Here is a 22,616-nt window from a genome sequence, read left to right on the forward strand (position 1 = left end):
TGTGAGTGTGTGTTTCATGCTGCAGTGCAAACGGGGGTTTGTGTTGTAAGAATAGAGACACTGCGGTGAAATAGAAATGCATCTAACACAAGAATCGGGGCCCGATTCTGTGTGTGTAAACTGATCTTCTGCCTCTGGTAAAAGTAAATGTCAAGGTTGCTTTCTAATTAGGAGGACGCAAACTGAAAGTAATTCCCCAGCATAATATCTCGTACAAGGAAAAAAACATCAAATGTCATTTTCGTGCCAGTCAAAAAGTGCAATCATTATGAAGAGGCCTACTGTTAAAGCATGAAACGGAAGTCTTGCGATAGACTTTTCTTCCCTATTGTGACATATATCCAAGTAAAACAGCATCTGGAACAAAAAAAAAATGTAGGGCAGGACTTGATTTTGTCCACTGGGAATTGATTGGATGGTCGTGGTTTGCTATTGCTGTGATCTCATGTGAGTGGCAGGTTGTCCCGCTCTTGTGCCAGTAAACACGTCATCAGAGAAGAGATGGGAAGTCATTTTTAATATATAATGCAATATTCCATAAAAAAACAAGAATTGTCCATTTTGAGTTCATGGTGAGACACTAAAGTGGTGCCCTACATGTCAACATGCAACTATACACGCGTGCACTTACAGACACGTGCACATGCACAAATTCAAATACAAATTCATGTACACAAAGTGACAGGAAATTCTTCTGACATATCCCGCAGCCAAGCGAGCAAGAGCCAAATGCATCAAGCATGGCTCTTGCCTCTAACTCTATATTCATATTCAAAAGTGGAGCCAAGTCACAGCATAGGCAGTGATTCATTATTATTGGGAGATGACATTTAAAAACATGCTAAAATGTGTAGTGTGTGATGCGTTTTGAACTCAATATAACCTTCAAGTATAAACGTGTGTTGGTTAAAACATTATAACAATCTCAAAACATTGTAACCTTTCATAGAATTCAACAGAAACAAGATTCTCTGTTCAATAAAGAGCACACAAAACAGAAACGATTTGGCTTGAACAATAAATACATCTTATTTCTCTCCAAGGTAGCTTAAATCAATACTTTACCAAAGCTTTGATTAGAAGTCGCAAGGTGCTAGAAATCAAATCTCTCCTTCACTCTCTATTTCTTTGTGTCTGCCTCTAGCCATTCCATTTGCTGTTGAAAAGAGCTGCTCTCACATAATCCGATTTTTTTTTTGACTGTCTAGAAATTTTTTGACAATCAAATGTTTGATCAATATCAGAGATTACAATTAAAAATGTCAGAAAATCTTTCAGACAATCTCCAGCGTGTCTCTCAGCAAGCATGTTAAATGGTGAGGACAAAAACTCAGGCAGTATATTAACATGTGCCTGATATTCATATCTTAATGAGAGCATATACGTACTTCATTACCAAAATAAATTCTGGCCCATCATGTTTTGTGTACTTGACACTAATTTATATGGTTTAGGAATTTCTAAACTTCTTTTATTCGTAGTATAGGCAATGTTATATCAAAGTTTGAGACATATTTCTACAAACCACCAAGTTTCAAACATTGAAATTAAACGAGCTACAAATCATAGAGACTGCTCTTCTAGATCTTTTAGGATGAGCGTCATAAGTATGAAGCTGTGTGTGCGAGGCTGCCAGCGAATCTAAAATATGACCCCATACTCGGGCTTTTGCCTCATCGTGACGTGAAAGAGTTCCCTTCGACAAATATAAACCCTTTCTAAATTTAGTCCCCTCACAATATCAATTCCGTGAAGATTTCTTTGACGCTAGTCACGTGTGAGCATTTCGTGAGTGTGTGTGTGTATGTATGGGGGGAATGGGGGGGGGGGTGACATTTTGACATATAAAGCTGCTTCAAGGGCGAATTCTGCATTAGAAGCGAGCGCAAAACCGAACTGCGCAATTGCGCGAGGCATTCATCTATAGGGTTGCGAGGGATTGAGCGATTACATGTCCAGTCTACAGATTTCGCGATCCAACTGCTCGGATGGATTATGCCAACTCTTCGAGGAATAAACGGAGGTCAGAGTCATGGAGAGCCGTGCATCGACCACCCGTGCACCGCTGGATATCACGTCCGGGGATCTACAAGTTGTACTGATACAATTTTGTTCCCCGTCATGAACTGTCCTAGAGTTGCGGTTCAAAGTTGGAGGCTTTAAGAGCGGGGAACACCATGCACACCGCAGAGCTCGCGCTCTCTTTCTTTCTCGTCGTGATCATCGTAGTGTCGCTGCTGTCCAACGTGCTGGTGCTGATCTGCTTTCTGTACAATGCCGAAATTCGCAAGCAGGTTCCTGGGTTGTTTATACTCAACCTGACGTTCTGCGACCTGCTTTTGTCCGCCTCCAGTATGCCGCTGACACTTTTCGGGGTTTTGAGTAATGCACATCCCGGAGGACACGTTTTCTGTCAGGTGGTCGGGTTTCTGGACACTTTCCTGACCACCAACTCCATGCTGAGTATGGCTGCGCTCAGCATCGATCGGTGGGTTGCTGTGGTGTTCCCTCTGAGTTATCATTCCAGGATCCGACACCGGGACGCTGTGCTCGCTCTGGCTTACACGTGGGTGCACTCCTTGTCCTTCTCTGTGGTTGCCGCGTGCCTCTCCTGGGTGGGCTACCATCAACTGTACGCTTCCTGCACGCTGTGTAACGGCAGGGCGCTCCATGCCAAGACGCAGTTCACGATTTACACGCTGGTGCTTCACACGCTCACGTTCCTGCTGGTGTCAGTGGTTCTCTGCGTCACGTACCTGAAAGTGCTCAAAGTAGCGCGCTTTCACTGCAAGCGCATAGACGTAATCACCATGCAAACGCTCTTATTGCTAGTGGACATTCACCCGAGGTAAGAATGATGTCGAATATTCAGATTTTTACAGTTAAGAGATTTATAAATAAATAAACTGGCAGGAGTGGTTGCCAGAACTTTTTCGTAGAAATACAATGACAATGATACAAGAATTTTAGTGATGGCCCATTTTACAGGCACTAAAAGTGTCCAATGCAAAAAAATCAGTCAGTAATAAGCATTGTGTTTAGCATTATACACTAAACAAATAACATAAAATGAAACAAAACCCAAGCATGTACATAACCAATTACAAAAAAAGCTTTTTTGTGTGTGTGTGATATACTTTAAATCTATCAATTTAATTTTTCATTTTTAAATTTCGATTTTAAGAGTTTGCACAAATCAGTTATTCAGTACTCAAGTTTAAATAAAACCCAGAGAAACTCTTTAGAGTTTCAGCACCACCGCTTTGGTCCACCGGACCAAACATGCTGAATCCTATATAATTGTTCTCAACTAAGTGAACACATGTATTTTACTTTTTGGATATGCCACTGAATCAAACAACTGGCACTTTATACGTGCCCTGTGATTTATTTGCGATTGGATTAATCTTTGAAAAGGGCATCATATTATAATTGATTAAAATGGAATTAAACAGCTCAGGTCATGTGACTATTCACAGTAGACTCTTACTGGACCCCTCAAACTAAATTCTGTCACAAATGTAACTGGTGCAATGACATAATACATACAAAGTATCTTCTTTTAAATCAATCAAAGAGTAATCTTAATACAATGTGGTAGGGGTGTAACGATATTCAAACCGAGCCGAAAAACCGCGATACACCCATAGGATACACCGTACATATCGCGTACCGAACGCGCCACGCCCAGCCCAAACTCATTGTTTAGGTTGACCTCACTTTACCTTATGTGACAAAACAAATTTTTCTTCCTTGACATTTGATTAAATAATATTAGGTGTGTAACGGTACACGTATTCATCCCACGAATTTTCATGTCTTATGTGTACAAGACCAATGCAGCGTTGTAGCCTCACCGCCATAAACCAACACCATTAACTACCAAAAATAGCAATAAGCTCCGCGTTTTGTTACTTTAAATAAGAAACAAAGTGTCATTTTTCAAATGATGTCCATTTTATCGAGAAATTCAAACAATAAATGCCGTTTTGACGCTCCTGTGGCGTGACAGATCACTATATGCCTCAGTTCAAGCAGCAGCGTGAGTAAACGCGATCATCTCTTCCTAATAAACATGAATGAACATCTGAAGGTATGCTGAAAGATACAGTACAACTTACTGAAAGGTATTATATCTCATGTAATCGCTCAATCGGTGTTTCAACGGTGAAAAGACATCAGTAATTAAAACTACAGCTTGAAAACAGTATCCCACGTAGCATTACATTTACCTCAGGAAAGTCATTCAGTGTCCACAGCTTGTTAGTCAGCTAGAGAAATGAACTCTTTCGCTAAATATATGCACTGTCTGTATTAGCCTATATATTCATATTTTACTTAACCTGTTAGTGATGTCTTGATTATTTAATGTATGTTTAAAATATCTGTTATGAAAATGACAGCCAGTGTGTAATGATTATATTTCAACAATGAATTGGAGTAAAAACATATAATTAAATGTATAAATTAATGCAAAAAAAAAATGCCTTATGTGCAGTTTATATGTTTGCATACAATTTGTTATTTGAGTGTTGATTATTATATCTAAAAATAAATAGCAACTGAATAAGCAAATAGTTTTGGCTTGGTTGTTAACTTTGAATATTATATAATATTATAGTAATGTGCAAGTAAGTGCTCCCTATATAGTTTATAGCATTAGCAAGGATTATTTTTTATATCCTTAAGAAACTTTTAATTATAACTAACTTCATTTAAAGACAGAGACTCAATTTGTTCAGTAAACTACTGTTTAATAAAAAAAAGCAATTTTCCTCTCGCCCTGCTGTACCGAACTGTGATGTCAAAACCGAGGTACGTACCGAACTGTCAGTTTTGTGTACTGTTACACCCCTACAATGTGGCACATCTACCAAATAACGAGGCTGAAAAAAGTTAGTGGCTGACGTAAACACACCTCTCTCGTGTGCCAAGAAATATCAAGAGACATTTGTGCTTGTCAGAGAGTGCAGATCATCATCTCATTGCCCAGAGCACCGGATGACTTTCAATGGCAATGTGTCGACCACAATAACTTATTAACCAACAATGACAAATTATAATAGTCCTACACAACACATGTAATGAGCACATCTAGAGTTCAAGCAGGGGATGTATCAGATTCAGAGCACTCCACACATGCAAATTGAAAGGAAAATGACTCCCAGCTGTTGGCTCGTTTGGGATTCATGAAAAAAAAAAAAAGCTAGCTTTTTATAGACTGGTATATCAATCAACAAAACACCGCACTTCTGTGTAACAAAACTGTCCATGTGAGCATGTGTTAAATAATCCATTGCAGGTGTGACAAAGTCAATCTGGCATTTCAATGATTCACTGAAACAGTTTGGGCAAACAACTGGCTCTATAATGTTTTGACAGAAGGTTCCTGATGTTGTCAGTGGTGAAGTATGTATGTTCATCCGGTCCATAAATACAGTATTAAATAACATCTATTTGAAGCTGTATAAAAGTCAGTCTAATGTGCTCATCTCACATGCAAAAAAAGCATAATACAGAGAGAGAAATCATCTAAATGGAGGTCATATCTTTTGTCCAGTGTTCGTCAACGCTGTCTGGAGGAGCAAAAAAGGAGGAGACAGAGAGCTACACGCAAAATTAGTACATTCATCGGAACCTTCGTTGTCTGTTTCACCCCTTATGTCATCACTAGGTGAGCCACCTGCTTTTCTTCCCTGGGCTCCTAGAGACTCAGCATCTGTGCAGTCATGCTCTTATAGTTTTAATGTGTTGGCCAGGTTGAGATCTTTGAATGTAATTAACTGCATTCTTGATTTAATACTCAAAAGCTGGAGGACACTGTGTATTGTTTAAGGTTGACCGTGGAATTTGTAAAAAAAAAAAAAAATTACAGTTTGTTACTGGACATTCCTTAATATTTTTGACCTTTGTGATAATAATTCTTGTAGGTATGAGGAACAATGTGTATTTAAAACAAAAGTGAAAAAGTCAGTTAAATCAAAAGCAGTAAAATAATCATTTAAACATGTTGCATCACAATATAAATGAAAAATAATTATATTATATATTTTTGTGCTGTCAATCGATTAAAAAATTAACTAATTAATCGCACATTTTATGAAAGCTATACATTTTAACATTTATTAGGCTTTAAAAAATACAACTTTTAATTTAAGTGAACTTAAAACAATTTTCACATAAACCCATTATAATAAATGTCACATTTACCTGCCCTTCAATATATCAGGGCTCAGTTTTTTCTATTGGCCCAGTCAGACCAGTTCAGATTTTTACTTGCCCCGTCAAAATGCACAAAGAGTCATTGTTTTCATTGTGTTTGACCCATGTAACCTTGTAAACAGGTCTTTAAGATTTTCAGGTAGGTCTAACAGGTAGGATATATACATAAATTTAATAAAGTTATTGAACACTTCACAGCCTTCACTGCATAAATTATAAATTAAATACAGACTAATCCTTATTAAAACTACCAAAGTTATTCAGTCAAGAGCAGCGAGTGATTTTCTTTAATATTTTTGTTCTTTGGTTATCCTAAATGACAGACAGCAGAGGGTTTATTAGGCTGCTGTCACTTTAAGACCTGCCGCAAATAACGCGGATCCCATTTTATCGCAACTCTTTACATTTTAAGATTACATTTAACTTGTCTTGTTTTAATGGTTTAAAAGCATTTTCATGAAAAAGAGCGTGATCATATAAATGTAACGCTAGCAAAAGAATGACGGGAAAAAAACGGATGCTGCGTTAATTGTGGTAAATATTTTGAATGCTTTAAACTGAAAAAATTAGTCAAAAACATGAATGCATTAATTTTGACAGCCCTAATAAATAGGCTATATATAAAAGGGTCTCCCCCACAACATCCAACAAGTTCTGAAGTGTGAAGCCTGTAGTTCTAGTACTAATGTCACTGGTCATGTATGTCCACCTGATTTAATGAAGAAGGGCCTCCTGTCTTGGCATGTTACATAACCTTGGTGAGCTCAGAGAAGATGAAAGGATGAACTGTATTGTGTATCCCCGACTCTTGCTGCAGGTTTTCATCCTCAAAGCCCCTGTCAAAAGCAATTTTTAAGAGCAACCATTAGTGTCCTTCAGGTCACAAAATATCCCTCACATAAACTGACAACAGAAATTGTTCTACATTCACTACCTCTTCAAAACAAATGTATAACCTTCTATAGGCAAAGAAAAGACTGAAAATGTGGTAACTGGTATATCAGGTCTTTGGACTTTGCACCATATCTTGCTCATATCTGTGTCATGTCTTTAGGATTGTGGAGCTGTTTATGACAGAGCCATTTAATCCATATTGGGGCGTGCTGTGTAAAAGTCTGGCTTACAGCAAAGCTGCATGCGACCCTTTCGTCTACTCTCTTCTGCGACACCAGTACCGGAAGACCTGCAGTGACATAATCAATCGACTCATGAAGCGCAGTTCCCCGAACAACTCCAGGCATCAGCAGGAAAATGGAAAGATTGGGAGAGCTAAGGAAATCGTAAAGGATGGGGAAGTCGAAGCCAGACCTACAGACTGAGGTCTCCTGTTGCTATAGAGATGAACAATCACAAAGGTAGAGCTTCGAGTCTGGAAGGAGAGAGAAGAATGAAAGTAGAAAAGACAGCGGGATACCAGGCTCTGCATTTCTCAACTCAAAAAGAATTCAAGATGTAACTGTAGCAAAAGAGTTTCAAGTAGCAAAAGAGATTCTTTTGAAAAATATTTTTTCTCTTTCTCTTTCGTTCTCCGATCCATTTTGAAGTCAAACTATACTGTAAAGCTGCAATCCACGAGAGCTGCTAGTTAACCAACATTCAAAGAGAATCCGTTGGACTTATTACCTATCGTGGTCTGATTTGTCTCTTATGGTTTAGTGATAAAGTGCTGTTTAGACTAATGAATAGGTGACTGCTTTGACTTCAACTAAGTAACATGGTCAAATGTGAGAAAACAGAAGATCACTTCTAACATTGGGAGTTTTTCAAAAGACAGAATAAGAAACAGTATTTTCTAGATGATGTTTTAGTGGAACTCAATGGCATGTGGCTTTGATTTTTTTGTAGCATGTATTGTATCTTCAGGGTTTAGATATGAAGTCCCAAAGCAATTGGCAGACCTGTTCTTACGGTGCCTTTATTTATTTTATTTTATTATTTATTTAAAATGAAACCTCTATAGACTGAATTTATATGAAGTTATCTGAAATTAAGAAGCTAATTTCAGCAGAGAATTGTAGAGAAATGTTGAGTAAACCAAAGGGTACAAACAAAGGAGATAAATTAAATATTTGAGTGTGAAATCCTAAAGGACTTAAAAAAATGTTAGATTAAATTGTGACAGCATAAACAGTCCTTTTTCTAACTTGCCTCTCAGAATTATGTGTGAAAATATTGTGCAAGTGCCTGCATTGCTGTCATGTGAATTTAATTAACGTTCTCTGTGTGGCCACAAGATACAGGAACAAGATAAAGGAAAAAAAATACTTGCAAAAGAACGAAAAGGTTTTCTTTCCCTATTTTCCTTTTGAGTTTTACAATGCTGTTCTTTGTTAATGTATATATACATACACATTTTTGTATTTTTAAAGGAGTAAATCATTTCTACAGAGTAATTTATATCTGAATGTCACTCTATAGTAAATTTGTATTGTTTTATTTATTGTAGCGTGCACGTATGAGTATGTGTGCGACTGTGATATTTGAAAGTGGGAGTATTATTACACTTTGAGGGTGTTTCTGTATAAAAATACATGTTTAAATGTTTTTCTTTTGTGCGAATGTAAAGCCTTAGGAAAGAAACATGTCTATTTTTGTTAAACAGAAAAAAATTGTAGTTTTAAATTTTGCTACATAAATATCTTTGTGACTTTGATGACAATAAACAGTGGATTTGAAAAGAGATTTTTGTAGTTTGACAGATTTATGCAGAGCAGAAAACACAAAAGAAATTAATTATAAGCAAAAAAGTCTGATTTGTGCTCTGCATAACTGGTATATTTGGTCTTCGACAGAGTCCTCGCCTTCCAAGTTTCCCTCAGTCTGCGAATGGAAGAGAAATACATGGAAAGTTCAATCCTAAAGTACAGTAGGAGAAAGAAAGAGAGAGAGAACGAAAGGAATGCGGGAGAGACAATTACTTTCTGAAACTGTTTAAAACATATTTCATCCCTCCTCTGTTCAGCTGAAACGAAGACAGCTTTGCGCTTTGCACTCGTGCTCCGGCTCAGAAAGCTCACAATAGAGAGAGAAAGAGTCAAGAAGTCTCTGTAATTGCACGTTCAGAGAAAAAAAAAGAAAAGAGGGAAGATAAAACGAAAAGTAGAGAGTGTGAAGGCAGACATTAAAGAACAGCAAAAAATGAGACCACTAAAGAATTCTAGGTAATTATCACCACCCCCACTTGCAATGCAAACAAGAACAAAAGAAAGATTCATCAGAATCCAGCCTCGACCGCCCCCAGATTATATCCTTACTCAGGTCTTCTCTTTCTCATACTGCGTTTGTTTAATTTTATGGATTTATTTTTCACTGCCGAGTATGTCATGCCCATTTCTCAGTGATCCATAAATACTGCTCCACAAAGGCATGTAAGGAATAATTGACAACAGGCCGCTGAATTATTAGAAAAATAATTATAATGCACACCCAAGGTGGTAATATGGCCACGACGCGAAGCGGAAAGAGAGAGAGAGAGATCAAGTGTATGTGAATTACACAAGTACTGTGCGTATCTCAGTCTCAACAGTGTTCGGCAGCAGCGTCTCTAATAATAGCAAAACTAAGTTTATCTTCTCCAAGAACAACGCCGTTATTACCTCGCTAGTGAGAAATGTCATGTGGCTTTTAGGTTGTTAAACTATTTTACTGAAAAAATCTTCAGAGCAGCACTGACTACACGTTTCTGTGTGAATGGGTGTCCGTACTGTATGTCTGTGTGCACGTTTGAGTGGGAGAAAGAGAGTATGTGTTCCTTCCTGTACATAAAAACATCATTTTGTGGTAAAGAACATGGAAATAATTTGTTGTTTTTATCCTATTGTTTACTATATTTATTTGCTAGGTCAGTGTAGTTGTGAGTGTTGGTTCTTTTGTTGTAGTCTGTAAGGACCTTTGAAATAACTGAAATGTTTGGCAGAGTGATATAGACCTGTAATGTGATCAAGATCTACCTGGAACTACTTTAACCGTGCATTTACTTGAACCTCAAATGTTTCGTGAGCACCCAATCATCCGTGTGTGTGTGTGTGCTTGTTTTATTAAATTAAATTACATTTTCCATTCAATCAGCTATTGATATTATGGTTTAATGGAAAACCACCACTATATCACAATTTTTTGCAAGCTCTTTATATTACACATTAGTCCAATCATATTAGACATTAAAGCTGTAGTACGTCACTTTTTTTGTGTTTAAAATTTACAAAATTTATATAATAATCAAGTACATCATGAATCCATTTTCCAAACCGTGTTTATGTCTTATCCTGAATCTCTACGGTACACCTAATATGAGTGTTTATATTCTGAATATTTTTGACTGGTTCAGGTCATACCACTGCGGAGTAGCTCAGTACCTGCGTGATTTGTCATAGACATAAACAGAAGTAGCTCAGGCTACAATGTTCTTCCGCAAGACGCATGGAGTTCTGTTTATTAGAGTGCCAAAAGTTGCAGCTTTAACACAAAAAACTAGGCTAGCTGTACCTTTGACTCTGTTCATTTATAAGACTAGGTTTATACTTTCTGCATACGCGCAGCAAAAATTACGTCATTGCGGTGTGGGTGGTCGTGCGCTTTGGGTGCGTAAGACACCATTTCGCTTGGTGGTGTGCACTGCTTTTTTTGTAACAGCGCACGCGGCTCCGCATCCGAAGATGCACAACTTCGAGACGAATCTGGCCGAGCATGTACATCTCACCACACCGGCACCCAGTTTGTGAGTCTTAAATTAGTTGCTTACATTTACAAAATGAGCCTAGAGCAGACATAAGCCATTTTAATTAAAATAAAGGTCCATGTTTTATAAAATGAAACTGTTGAAATGACAATGAAATGTTTAGTGAAATTAGAAAATATTTAAGAGATCGTTAATTTAGTTGTATAGCCTACACATACATGCTTTTATATCCACATATTTTGTTCTAATGTCACAAGTAATAATCTCAGGGTTTACTGGATTTTACACGATTCTTTTTGAAGTGTGGTATTGATGGTGATGTACTAAAATAAACATTGTCACATGTTGGCCTTTCTTCTTCTCACCGCTGATTCCTGATGGTTAAGAGGACAATTACATGAGTCGCCTTCTGTCGTTTCACAGAATAGTACAACGGCGAGTGCGTCGAGTATAAACGCCTCGTCCGTTTGCGGAGGTGCGCACTCAGGCAGCAGAGACTCGCGCTGCGGAGCCAGGCGAAAGTATAAACAAGGCTTAAGGGAGCTCCAAATTTGCCCCTTGGCCTCTGTCCATCATGGCCTCCTAATCATCCCCATATACTGATTGGCTTCATCACTCTGTCTCCTCTCCACCAGTAAGCTGGTGTGTGGTGGGCGTTCTGGCGCAATATGGCGGCCGTCGCATCATCCAGGTGGATGCTGCACACTGGTGGTGGTTGAGGAGATTCCCTCTTCCATGTAAAGCTATTTGAGTACCCAGAAAAGCGCTATATAAATGTAACAAATTATTATTATAGCTCACAGCAATAGTTCTCAATCTATCATCAGTGTGTGTGTGTGTTTGTGTCTGTACTGATCACTTTTAAATCATGTGGATATATGGTTTCAAAGCCTTAAAGGATGTATCAAGTTATCTCATGTTCAGGTCCCCATTACATTTTACCAATTACAGCAAAGATTGGTTTGTATGAGGAGAACAAAGCATCACTGCATTATCTTCTGGAAGCACCAGACAGGGATTTGAAGTAGTCAGTGAGCGAAAACAACTCTTCTTATATTTCATAAATAATTTCTAAAAGACCTTGTTAACCCCAAACAAATCAGTCTTTAAAACGATTCCTTTTTGTTTTGTGAGGAATGCTTATTGTGGTGTCAGAGGCAATGCATTTCATTTCAGCTTGACCCTAAATAGTTGCATTTAGTGCAGAATTGTCTTTGAAGTCTCTGAAGAGTTTCTCTCTCATGAGTTGCACTGTTGTACTGCTATGAAGCTGTGCCGTACATGAGCGGAAATCAGAGAACAAACAGACAGCGGTCTCTGTTTTCCTTTTCTTTTCTACCCCCCTCTCTCTCTTTCTGTCTATCCGCTTGCTCGGTTTTTAATTGGGCTCACTGCGTACGTCCCTGGAGCTCTCAGTGCTGTGTTTGTGTGGGTGAGTCTTGGAGTGAATCATAGTAATTTAGGAATTTGGGCTTGTGTGTGTGATTTGGTGTGTAAAAGAAGTTAAATGTTTGTACAAGTATGTCCTTAAATGACTATGTTTAAGAGAGTTTGTCTGTTGACCTTTATGTGTAGAATATATTATAGAGCTTATTTCATCAAGACTGTAATCCACATCCTGTTCAACAAAAGTTAATGGTAGCATCGGGGCTAATTTAGTATCTAATAGGGCTGCACGATTTGGGGAAAATGTCATATTGCGATTATTGAGGTCAACATTGCGATTGCGATATAATAAACAAATAGTTTCATGAGTCAACTTGCTTGGTTCTCAAGGAAAATGCACACACAGATGCTGAAATGTGTATTTCTCAAACTAAAAACAACAACTAAATGATTGATAACACCTATAATTCCTAATTATTATTATTCCTAACACCTATAATTATTTATATGTCTAACAGGTAGGACATAAATTGAATAAAGTTATCAAACTATATAATCATAAATTATATATAGACTAATCCTTTTTTAAAGCTACAAAAGTAGTGTGTTTTTCTCTGTTCCCTTTGTTCTTTGATTAATTTTAACGACAGAGATAATTAGTGGCTACTGTGTACATGGCCACGGGAACTAGGGGTGCTGAGGGTGCTGCAGCACCCCCAGACGACAGCTGTTTCACATTGGAATTTAAGATGACATGACTATGTTTTTTGAGAACACCTTCTACCTTTATAAAATTATTATAAAGATATTTCATTTTTATATGTTGTTGAATATTTGTATGACTTTAAAAGAAATGAATATATCATAAGGCAGAAGCCGATCTTGCATGCAGTGAGTGACGTGACACTGGTTGAGGACCAGCATCTCAGAACTGATTTGACACTCATTTAATGCATGTGAAAAAAAATAAATATAGATGTCTTGATTAAAGCGTTCTTTGGCATTAGGGGCTGTTCACACAGTACGTGTTTTTCAGTGTGAACGCACTGCGTTTAACTGTTGCGCTTGCGTCTCGCGCATGACAATGCATTCTCAAAACGCAGCACTCAAGTTAAAATAAGTTCAAAGAAAACGCGCCTCGAGACCTTGCATTTCTCCCCCGTTTCACTGCCCGCGTTTGACGTCTTGAGTTTTCGCTTTGAAAGATTATGCTTTCTGTGTGAACCGGCACTCCTGAGTGAGTATCAAAAGGTAAGATGCAGATTTGTGTGCAGTGCTTTTTAAAAATTTATCATGAGTTCTGAGAGTTCTCACATAACTCTGTTCTCATTCATTTGTATGTTCATCTTTTTGTTTGGGCTGTTTAATATTAGAATTTTGTTTAAAATACTCCGCCCCGCAATATCAAGCCCCACCCATTAAGCCCCGCCCCCATCACCCCCTGATAAAAAAATGTTCCTGCAGCTATGACTACTGTCCCTTTAAGACCAGCCTCTACTGACAGAGAAGCGGATCTCACATGCGCCTCATTCTCTCACGAGTCAGAACTCTTTACGTTCATCATAAGACTGCTCTTATGTTATGAAGATACTCAACAAAAATACATTTTGGCATAAATGTGTGTGTTATTGTTCATTCAAGCGCGAAAGAGAACTGTATTCTGGCGTCTGCTGCCTTGTGCGCACGCACGGTACTAGCGCCAGTCTTTCTATGTGTCACAATCAGGACATTCACAGGCAGCACGCTCTTTTTTGTCTTTTCGCGCATGAATGGTTTAAAGCAACACTATGTAATATTTTTTACCTTAAAATAATGTATCCAAAATCGTTTCAGTTGTTCATCAAGTCATAACAGGGTGAAAGGCACTTATGCCTCCGCTTTGCGGTCCTTTATCTGCTATAACCACACTATGTAAGATTGCCAGATTGGGTCGCGTTTCTTAAGTTCTAATGGGACATAAGAAAACTACAAATTTGACTTGCTTTACGGCAAGCGTTACAATAGTCTTTTTTTTTTTTTTCTGATGTCGCAATACATCATACTTTCATAAAATCATGCATCATACTCTACCTTGTCTGTGGACATCGTTTATTCCAAAGCCGGTGCTGGATAAACAGTGGGCGTGCGCGCAATAGTAGGCTGCGGTAGGCTAAATGATTTACGACAGCGGTAATGGACAATTCTGCTTCCAACCTGTAGGGGGACCGATAAGGAAAAGTTCCAGTGTTGCTTTAAAACAGTGATCTCAAACTCAATTCCTGGATGGCCACAGCTCTGCACAGTTTAGCTCCAACCAGCTCCAACTCACACCTGCAAGGAGAGTTTCTAGTAATCCTGAAGACCTTGATTAGCTGGATCAGGTGTGTTTGATTAGGGTTGGAGCAAAACCCTAATCCCTAAAAACCCTAAAAACCCTGTGCAGAGCTGTGGCCCTCCAGGAATTGAGTTTGAGATCACTGCTTTAAAAGCATTTGGATGAATAAGAGCGGGATCACTAGCCAAAGGATGACAAAAATCAACAGATGCTGCGTTAATTGCGTTAACAGGCCTAATTTGTTTATTATTTCATTTAAAATCGCAGCATTTTGCGTCATATAATCGCAGCTTCACATTGCGATTATGATATGATTAATCGTGCAGCACTAGTACATAACTTTATTCAAGATGGCAATATGTAATAACATTTATATATTTAGTCATTTAGCAGACATGATTATCCAAAGCGACTTACAAAAAAGAAACATCACAAGCAATTTATCAAACAAGAGCAAACAACACTCAGTGTGAGTTTCTAAGCTACAGTATTTTCTTTTTCATTAATGGAATTGAAAATGCCTTTGGTTATGGTCGGTAGTTTTAGATTTACCCCTGGTTTTACAGACAGGGCTTACATTAAGCCAGGAGTAGGCCTTAGTTAGCTTTAACGTGCCTTAGAAAATACATTACTGGTGTGCATCTTGAGACAAAACAATGACACTGACTTAAGATATGTCAGTTCAAGTTGCTTTCAGTTAAGACAGCTCAAACATGCATTTTAGTCTGGGACTAGGCTCACATTTTCATGATAATTTGTGGATCAATCTTTTAATCAAGACGAGATTAAACAGATTTTTTTATTATTATTATTATTTTTTTAAGCACAGTAAACGGTTACTGAAGACGACAGATTAGCTATTTTGCTTTTGTGTTCCTGGTATCAATACTAGAGTATTGTCAATCTACTGTATAACTAGAGCTAAATCTGCTATTACTATTAGCCTACCTAACATTATTACATGGCTCTCTGGAATACTGCGGTTAAATATTTTACTGTTTTGACCTCAAAACTGTGTAATTGACAGTTGTCACAGGCCACTTAACTGGTATAGCTTATGAAAATGATTATTACTTAAAGAACTAGGCCAAATCCTTGGAGAAATAACCACTGTGAAGTAGGGCTGCAACAACTAATCGATAAAATCGATAATAATCGATTATGAAAATCGTTGTCAACGAATGTCATTGTCGATTAGTTGGTCTGCTCACGTCACGGGGAGCGTTGCTGATGACGTCACTTTCATGACAATGCAGTCACGCGAAATGGCAGAGAGTAATCGGAGAGAAACATCAGCACGGCAAGCAAAAACTGTATATTCTCATTATATGAAGATGTGAAAATGGTATAGTCTAGTTGAATTCAATGCTACTGTGTAAACAGCTTTGTTTACTATCTTCGGGACAGTCACACTAGATCTATTTTGTATCGAGCATCAGGTTGCGCAATCAGTTTGCTCACAACATAAGTGATGGATTAAAATAGCGCTACCGCAGAAATAGATTAAATTAAATGGTGTTTACAAAGTGAAGCACTAAATATAAAGGCAGTTAAATAACAGCAGCAGTAAAATATTGTTTTTTAGTCACTGTAGTCAGTGGTTTTCAGCGAATGCTTGTGCAGTAATACATCATTTTTCCTGTACTTTTAACCAAGCCTGTTGTCAGCTGCGTACCTCCATTCCGCTCTCTTTTTATAGCATTTGTCTACTATGTAAGGGATAATCCCGCTTATTACATGGCTACCCACCAAATAAATCAATTATTTTACACAAAATATTGATTTAAAAAGGAGTTTATTGATTTAAAAATGATTGTATTGCTTCCGCTAAAGAAAATAGTCCGTTCCGTCTCTACGGTTGGAATCCTGCGTCCATAGCAACGCTCTGTTTTTCTGGTGTGTTATACTTCGCAGCGGTCTGTTATCAAGAAATAACAGATCGCATTCTACATTGGAATTCAAAATCTGCTGCTTAATATCTTATTACAAACATGTTTGTGTCCTAATTTCAAAATGTGAAGTTTATATGAGCAGCGCAACTCAATATTTTGTTTTGTTTATATTAGGGCTGTCAAAGTTAGCGCGTTAATGACGCGTTAACGCAAAATCATATTAACGGCACTAATTTTTTTAACGTGCGATTAACGCAGCGCGTATTTTCTGTTTGACCCGTGGCCCAACCCCTAGTTTGAGAAATGGAGATACACAGTGTTGCTAACTTAGCGACATTGCAGACCCCTTTAGCGATTTTTTCCCTTCAACAAAGCGCCCAAACCTTATTTAGTTTCTGAGAATCTACCGGTACCGCTGGTGCTCTCTCAGCACGCGCGCCTGCCTCTCTCTCTCTCTCTCGCTCGTTCGCTCTCTCTCTCTCTCTCTGCGTCTCGCGCGGAGGAGCAGCGCTTTTAACTCAGTTAAGCACAGATATTATGTTGCTTCTCTATTTTACAAGTATAGCCGAAATCAGAGCACAGATATTGTCTTTATCTTATGTGAATTTGATTTCACCAGACGACGGCTCGATTATCAGAATTTTTGTGCAGATTAACGTCTTGGAAGGGAGAGCTGGTTATGTCATAATGGGTCGCGTTTCAGTCACCATTTCAAATTCATTCCGTTGTTTGACAACAGAAACAGTAAAATATACCAATGAAAACAGTTTTATTGAGAATTTAGCTTCATCAAAATGGGCACAGAGAGAGACAAACTACAATGTAATAGGCTAATAAATAATAAATGTACATTTAGTATTTTCAGAAGAGCTGCCCTGTCATGCAAAAATCTAAACATGTTTGTGTTAGTAAATTGCTCAGTGCAAAGAAAGATAAGTAATGGTAACCTGGCATTTTTTTGTTCTTTCTACGTGTCTAATAGACATGAACAAGTTCTTTGAAAAACATCTGTGACGTTTGAAACATGTCTCGTCCTTATGCTCTATATTGACTATGGTTTCAATAAAAAACATACATTTGCATAAAGCATCTATATTTATCCATGCCCACGTTGATTAGAGTATTACAAACTTTAAAAGTATTAATTTAAGGTACATTTAGAACAATTAAAAAAATGTGCGATTAAATGCGATTAATCGCGAGTTAACTCATGACAATATGCGATTAATCGTGATTAAAAAATTTAATCGATTGACAGCCCTAGTTTATATATATATTGGATATTTAAAGAAGTTTTACTGTTTAAAAACTGGACAAACTTTTGTGTTTGGGGTTTAAAATGTAAAAATTAAAGATTATATTATAAACTCAATGTGTGGCTTTTGCACTTTTTAAAGTACACTTTTACACATAAATACCCTGATTTAGGGTTTTATTTACCGGTAGTTATAAACAAAAATCAAATTGAATTTTTTAAAAACCTATCCGATTAATCGAAAAAATAATCGTCCGATTAATCGATTATCAAAATAATCGTTAGTTGCAGCCCTACTGTGAAGAGTCTGAAAGAGATACCGGGAGAGACAGTGGGAAAAATGAAAGGAAAATCTGAATCGGGGCAATAACATGAACAATGGCACTTCTTTCTCGACTTAAACTATTCCAATAAAATGTATTGCTAGGTTGAACTGGCATGATTTATACTAAGTTTTAAAAAAAACTTAAAGCATATAAGTTTGGTACTTATTTTCATTTATATGGTTGAATTAATATTAAGTCTAAACAAATTAAAAATAAAACATTAGGCTACTACTTAAGTTAATTTATTACATTATATACGTACAGTATATAATAGAACATTAAAATGTGCAGTATGCTCTATGAACAGATATACATTTTTAATATTTGCTAAAGATTACGTTAAACAAATTTAAGATTACATAGCCTATTAGTGTTTAATTTAAACGTTAGATGATGCTCTAAATGTAAGAGAGAAATTTTGAACAATTGAATCTAATATCGACCAATATTTATCTAATATCGACCGATACCAATAAAAAAATACAAATGAAAAGCATGAACAGTCAGTTACCAATGAGACACCGATATATCATTCATCCTTAACTTTTTTTTCATCCTTAAGTTAAGGAGCTGTATGTAAGAAATCTATTTCAATTAATCATAAAATGGCCCTGATGTGTCACTAGACATTAAGAAATCATGTTCATTTCAATTACTTATATCACTGACAACAGTAGTATGGCTAGGATATTGTCATTTAAAAAGTGGACTTGCAGCCCTCAACTGATGTTGATGTTGTCATCTTGTGTTTTGGCCTGACGCGCCTCCCTCCACCTATCTACCAATCACGAAGTCAGTAGTGTTTCGGGATCCGGGTTGCCAGCTTTGCTCTAACCTACCCTAACTCTAGTAGGATAAAAAAGGTCTAACGTTACTAAATCAAAAAGACCTCTTTATAATTCAGAAATTCGTCGTGACAAAGTCCGAAATAAAACCAGAATTTGTATAGGAGATGCTTTTGAAAGATGGAGACAGCTGAAAACGGAGAAGAATTTGAACACAGACACCAACGTAGCTAATTTTCTCCTGGACAGGTAAGATTCATCTAACTTATGCCTGGCTAATTTGTACTTGATGTCAATGCACATTTCATATATTCATGACATCGAACAAAGTTATGCATGTTCGTGCAAAGTAACGTAACGTTAGCTCACATGGACGTATGCTAACATTAGCAATGCATAGGAGCCCGTTTCTCTGTCATTAATGCTGAGACGCTGAGGAAAACAACATTAGCACGCCCATTATGGCAATTTGAAACGTAATTGAGACAGAAGCCTAACTTTACCTCAGAAAAAAATATTCGACATTCGTTCTTCTCGTATATTGTGGAAGTTACACATGCTGCAAGTTGACCTGTATTTCACATTACATATTTTAGCGTTATGGACGTGTGCTGTGCTGCAGGGTAAGTAAAAAAATACAGCTGGTCACTTTCACTTATAGCATCAGCTAAATGAATAGCTGTATCTTTGATATTGGTTACACATAATGACATAGGCTTGTGCTTGTACTTACATTAATGACAGATACATAACGTTACAAGTTAGACTAACAGCTACCATTCTGTCTGTCACATACGTGCATAAGTTACAACCAGGGCTTGACATTAACACCCGCCAACCCGCCAAATGCGGGTGGATTTTGCTCGTGGCGGGTAACACAGTCACTCTAGCCACTTTGGCGGGTTGAATAATTGTAGTCTTTTCAAAAGGCATCTGAAATAAGTGTGACACTACGACACTACAACTCCAATAGGGCTGTCAACGAATATTCTAAATTTGAATATATATTCGAATAGTAAAAAAAAAAAAAAACAGAATTTCGAAGGTGAAAATTAATATTCGAATGTGGAAAAACGCCCGCGGTAGCAGAGGCGCGGCTGTCTGCTTTGCGAGTGGGCGCGCTGCCTGAGGGGTCAATTTATTTAACGTTAAACAGAAACATTACTGAAGTGTAGGCTACTGTAGCCTACTGACTGAATAGATATTGCATGAATAAGGTAGGTTAGATACAGCAGTTTCATGCACTGCAGGCTTCCACTGGTTTGATTATTTACCGTTTCATGTCAAGGAAAAGTTCCATGTTTACCACAGCACAGCTCGCTCGGAGCGTTCAATGTCGGTTCTATATACTGTAAAACTTCAATTAATTTTAATAATATTTGTTTCAATCACTGAATGAAGCCTGCTATATAAGAGTCGCGACCTTAAATTGCTTGCACAAAACTCTTGATCAGCACTCAACATTTGCTTATTGTTGTTGTTCATTTAAACTGTTATGCACAGAGCGCGTGTCGCCTCATTCGCGCCGCAAGACCTCCAGACGCGCTTAAACGCGTCTTTACACTCGCGCCAGACGCTCTATTCGCGAAAGAGTGCCTGCGAGTGAGCGAGCGAGAGTGAGTGATGTCTGCGGTCTTGGCCATTTGTTGATTTACTTGTTTTCGTGTAGGTAATACGTTGTCAAATATGTTTAAACTTAAATAAACTACCTATGCAAGTAGTTATGTCTCTTTGTATTATTTTGTCCTGTTATTGACGTAATGCGCGTCATTGACAAAATGCGCAACCAGATGTTCGAATAGTTCGAATATAAGCTATGTGTGTTTTTTTAGAGGGAATATTCGAAGGTCATTTTTGAGCAATTTTGACAGCCCTAATGAGTATTGTTGCTAGTGACCGACAACAAAGAATCAAAGAGACAGCTAGCTGCCCTGCTGGAGTTATGTCGTATGCCGGTGGAGCAATGTGGCGACATATAATACATAATACATGGTTTCATTTTAAAAAAGGAGCTTTACACACAACCTTATCAGAGCTAATGATAATGACCTGTATTGTTATATATTTATGTAGTCTTGATTTGGGTGTGTACAGTGGTTTTACATTTAAAAGGGTTGTAAATCTAGTTCAAGTAAATTTTAGCACGCCATAGTCAACTTTTATCAGGTAATTTCACAACAACAAAAATGTGGCTAGTAAAAATGCTGTGTGGCTAGTAACTTTGGAAAACCACTAGCCACATTGGCTAGTGAGCAAAAAAGTTAATGTCAAGCCCTGGTTACAACTTTATGATACTGTCACATACGAGCATGCATCTTTACGATACTGTCACATACGAGCATAAATCTTTACGATTATATTTAACTAATGACAATTAGTAAATTTTTTAAATACATAATTACTTATCAAAATATCTCTCATGAGGCATAAACATAATTAACAGAAAAAAAACTTACTGTGTACGTCTCGTCGGAAGCTCATTGAAGCAGCCAACGTTTCTGCTGAATTCAGCTTATCTGGCAACCTCGAGTCAGGGGGGAGGGGGAGAGGATACACCGCTCTATAGTGTTTTTAAAGTGATTGCAGTACCAGTTTTGGCCACAATCCTACATACAGTTCCTTTAAGTGTTTTTGTTAAAAAAAAAGTCATGTGAATGACAACAGATGACAAGAAAATTCAACTTTAAATTTGCATGTACATGTCATACTGTAGTTTAGAGCTGCACTAATTCTGTATAAATTAAGAATCACAATTTTTTTTTTTTTTCAAATAGAGATCACGATTCTCCCACAATTCTGAAGACAACTAAACAAAACAACATGTAATTTACTAGAGGTTCTGACAAAATGTTAATTGCTGCAGTCTATTTAAAATATTTAATTCATTTGAATTCATTGTTTAAAAAAATATGTTTGAATGAACAATTCGATAACTCACTCATAAAGACTTCACTTGTTTCATTACTGGATGAATAAGCGTTTTTCAAAAGTACTGTCTATTGGGTAACTTCACTTAGTAAAGCGCCAAGTAACTTTCAAAAGGTGATTTGCTCTATTTTTATCGCTTTCGTACACATCAAGCGTAACGTCAGTTCTGGCAGGTCACGTTAGTCAAACTCGCATCAGCTGACTCACAGCTGATCCACGCCTACCTATAGGAATACAACGCCTATCACTGTATACATATATAAGCTCCTTCAATATTATCAGCAGCTATTGCGTTTCTCAGGAGCTAATTACCCTCCTCCATCCCCAGCTCCTCCTCTCGTCAGTCCTGACAGAAATCAGTGCTTATATCTGAAATATAAACTTTTATCTCAGTACTTCTGTGATAATTTGAATATTTGTAACACAGAAATAAGGATACTGTATGGTTGAAAAGACTGTTTGTGAAGCTGTTCCCTACATGACAGCTACTCTCTCTGGGTCAAGTTCCGGTGTGATTTTGTCAAAGGTAGACACAGGCAAATCGTTGTCATTTAGGAATGAGAATGTGTGGGTGTTTGAATGGAGATCACAATCGTTTAATGTTTAATCGTGCAGCTCTACTGTAGTTTATTTTAGTAGTGTCTGCTGCACAGACAATTCAACCTCTCTCTATTCACCCCAAGGACAACAAAGTCCCAGACAGAAGGAAAGAGACTAAGAATACTAATTCCTCACAGTGAGAAAACAATTACAATTGGGTTGTAAAACAGAGAGAAGTTGCAGCATCTGTTTGTGTGTGTGTTCATAACAGCTATGTAAAGTTTTGCTGT

General features: G+C 37.5%; 1 protein-coding gene across 1 annotated transcript; it reads left to right on the forward strand.

Annotated features, from left to right (window-relative positions):
• Positions 1-2,177: 2,177 nt before the first annotated feature.
• Positions 2,178-7,541, forward strand: gpr26 (G protein-coupled receptor 26; the record flags this gene model as incomplete). Its single annotated transcript, XM_081394108.1, has 3 exons — positions 2,178-2,848; positions 5,561-5,674; positions 7,277-7,541. The coding sequence occupies 3 exons, from the start codon at positions 2,178-2,180 to the stop codon at positions 7,539-7,541; spliced, it is 1,050 nt and encodes a 349-aa protein (XP_081250234.1).
• Positions 7,542-22,616: the final 15,075 nt, after the last annotated feature.

The sequence above is a fragment of the Scardinius erythrophthalmus genome, assembly GCF_964197995.2.
Source record: "Scardinius erythrophthalmus genome assembly, chromosome: 19".
NCBI classification, from domain to species: domain Eukaryota; kingdom Metazoa; phylum Chordata; class Actinopteri; order Cypriniformes; family Leuciscidae; genus Scardinius; species Scardinius erythrophthalmus.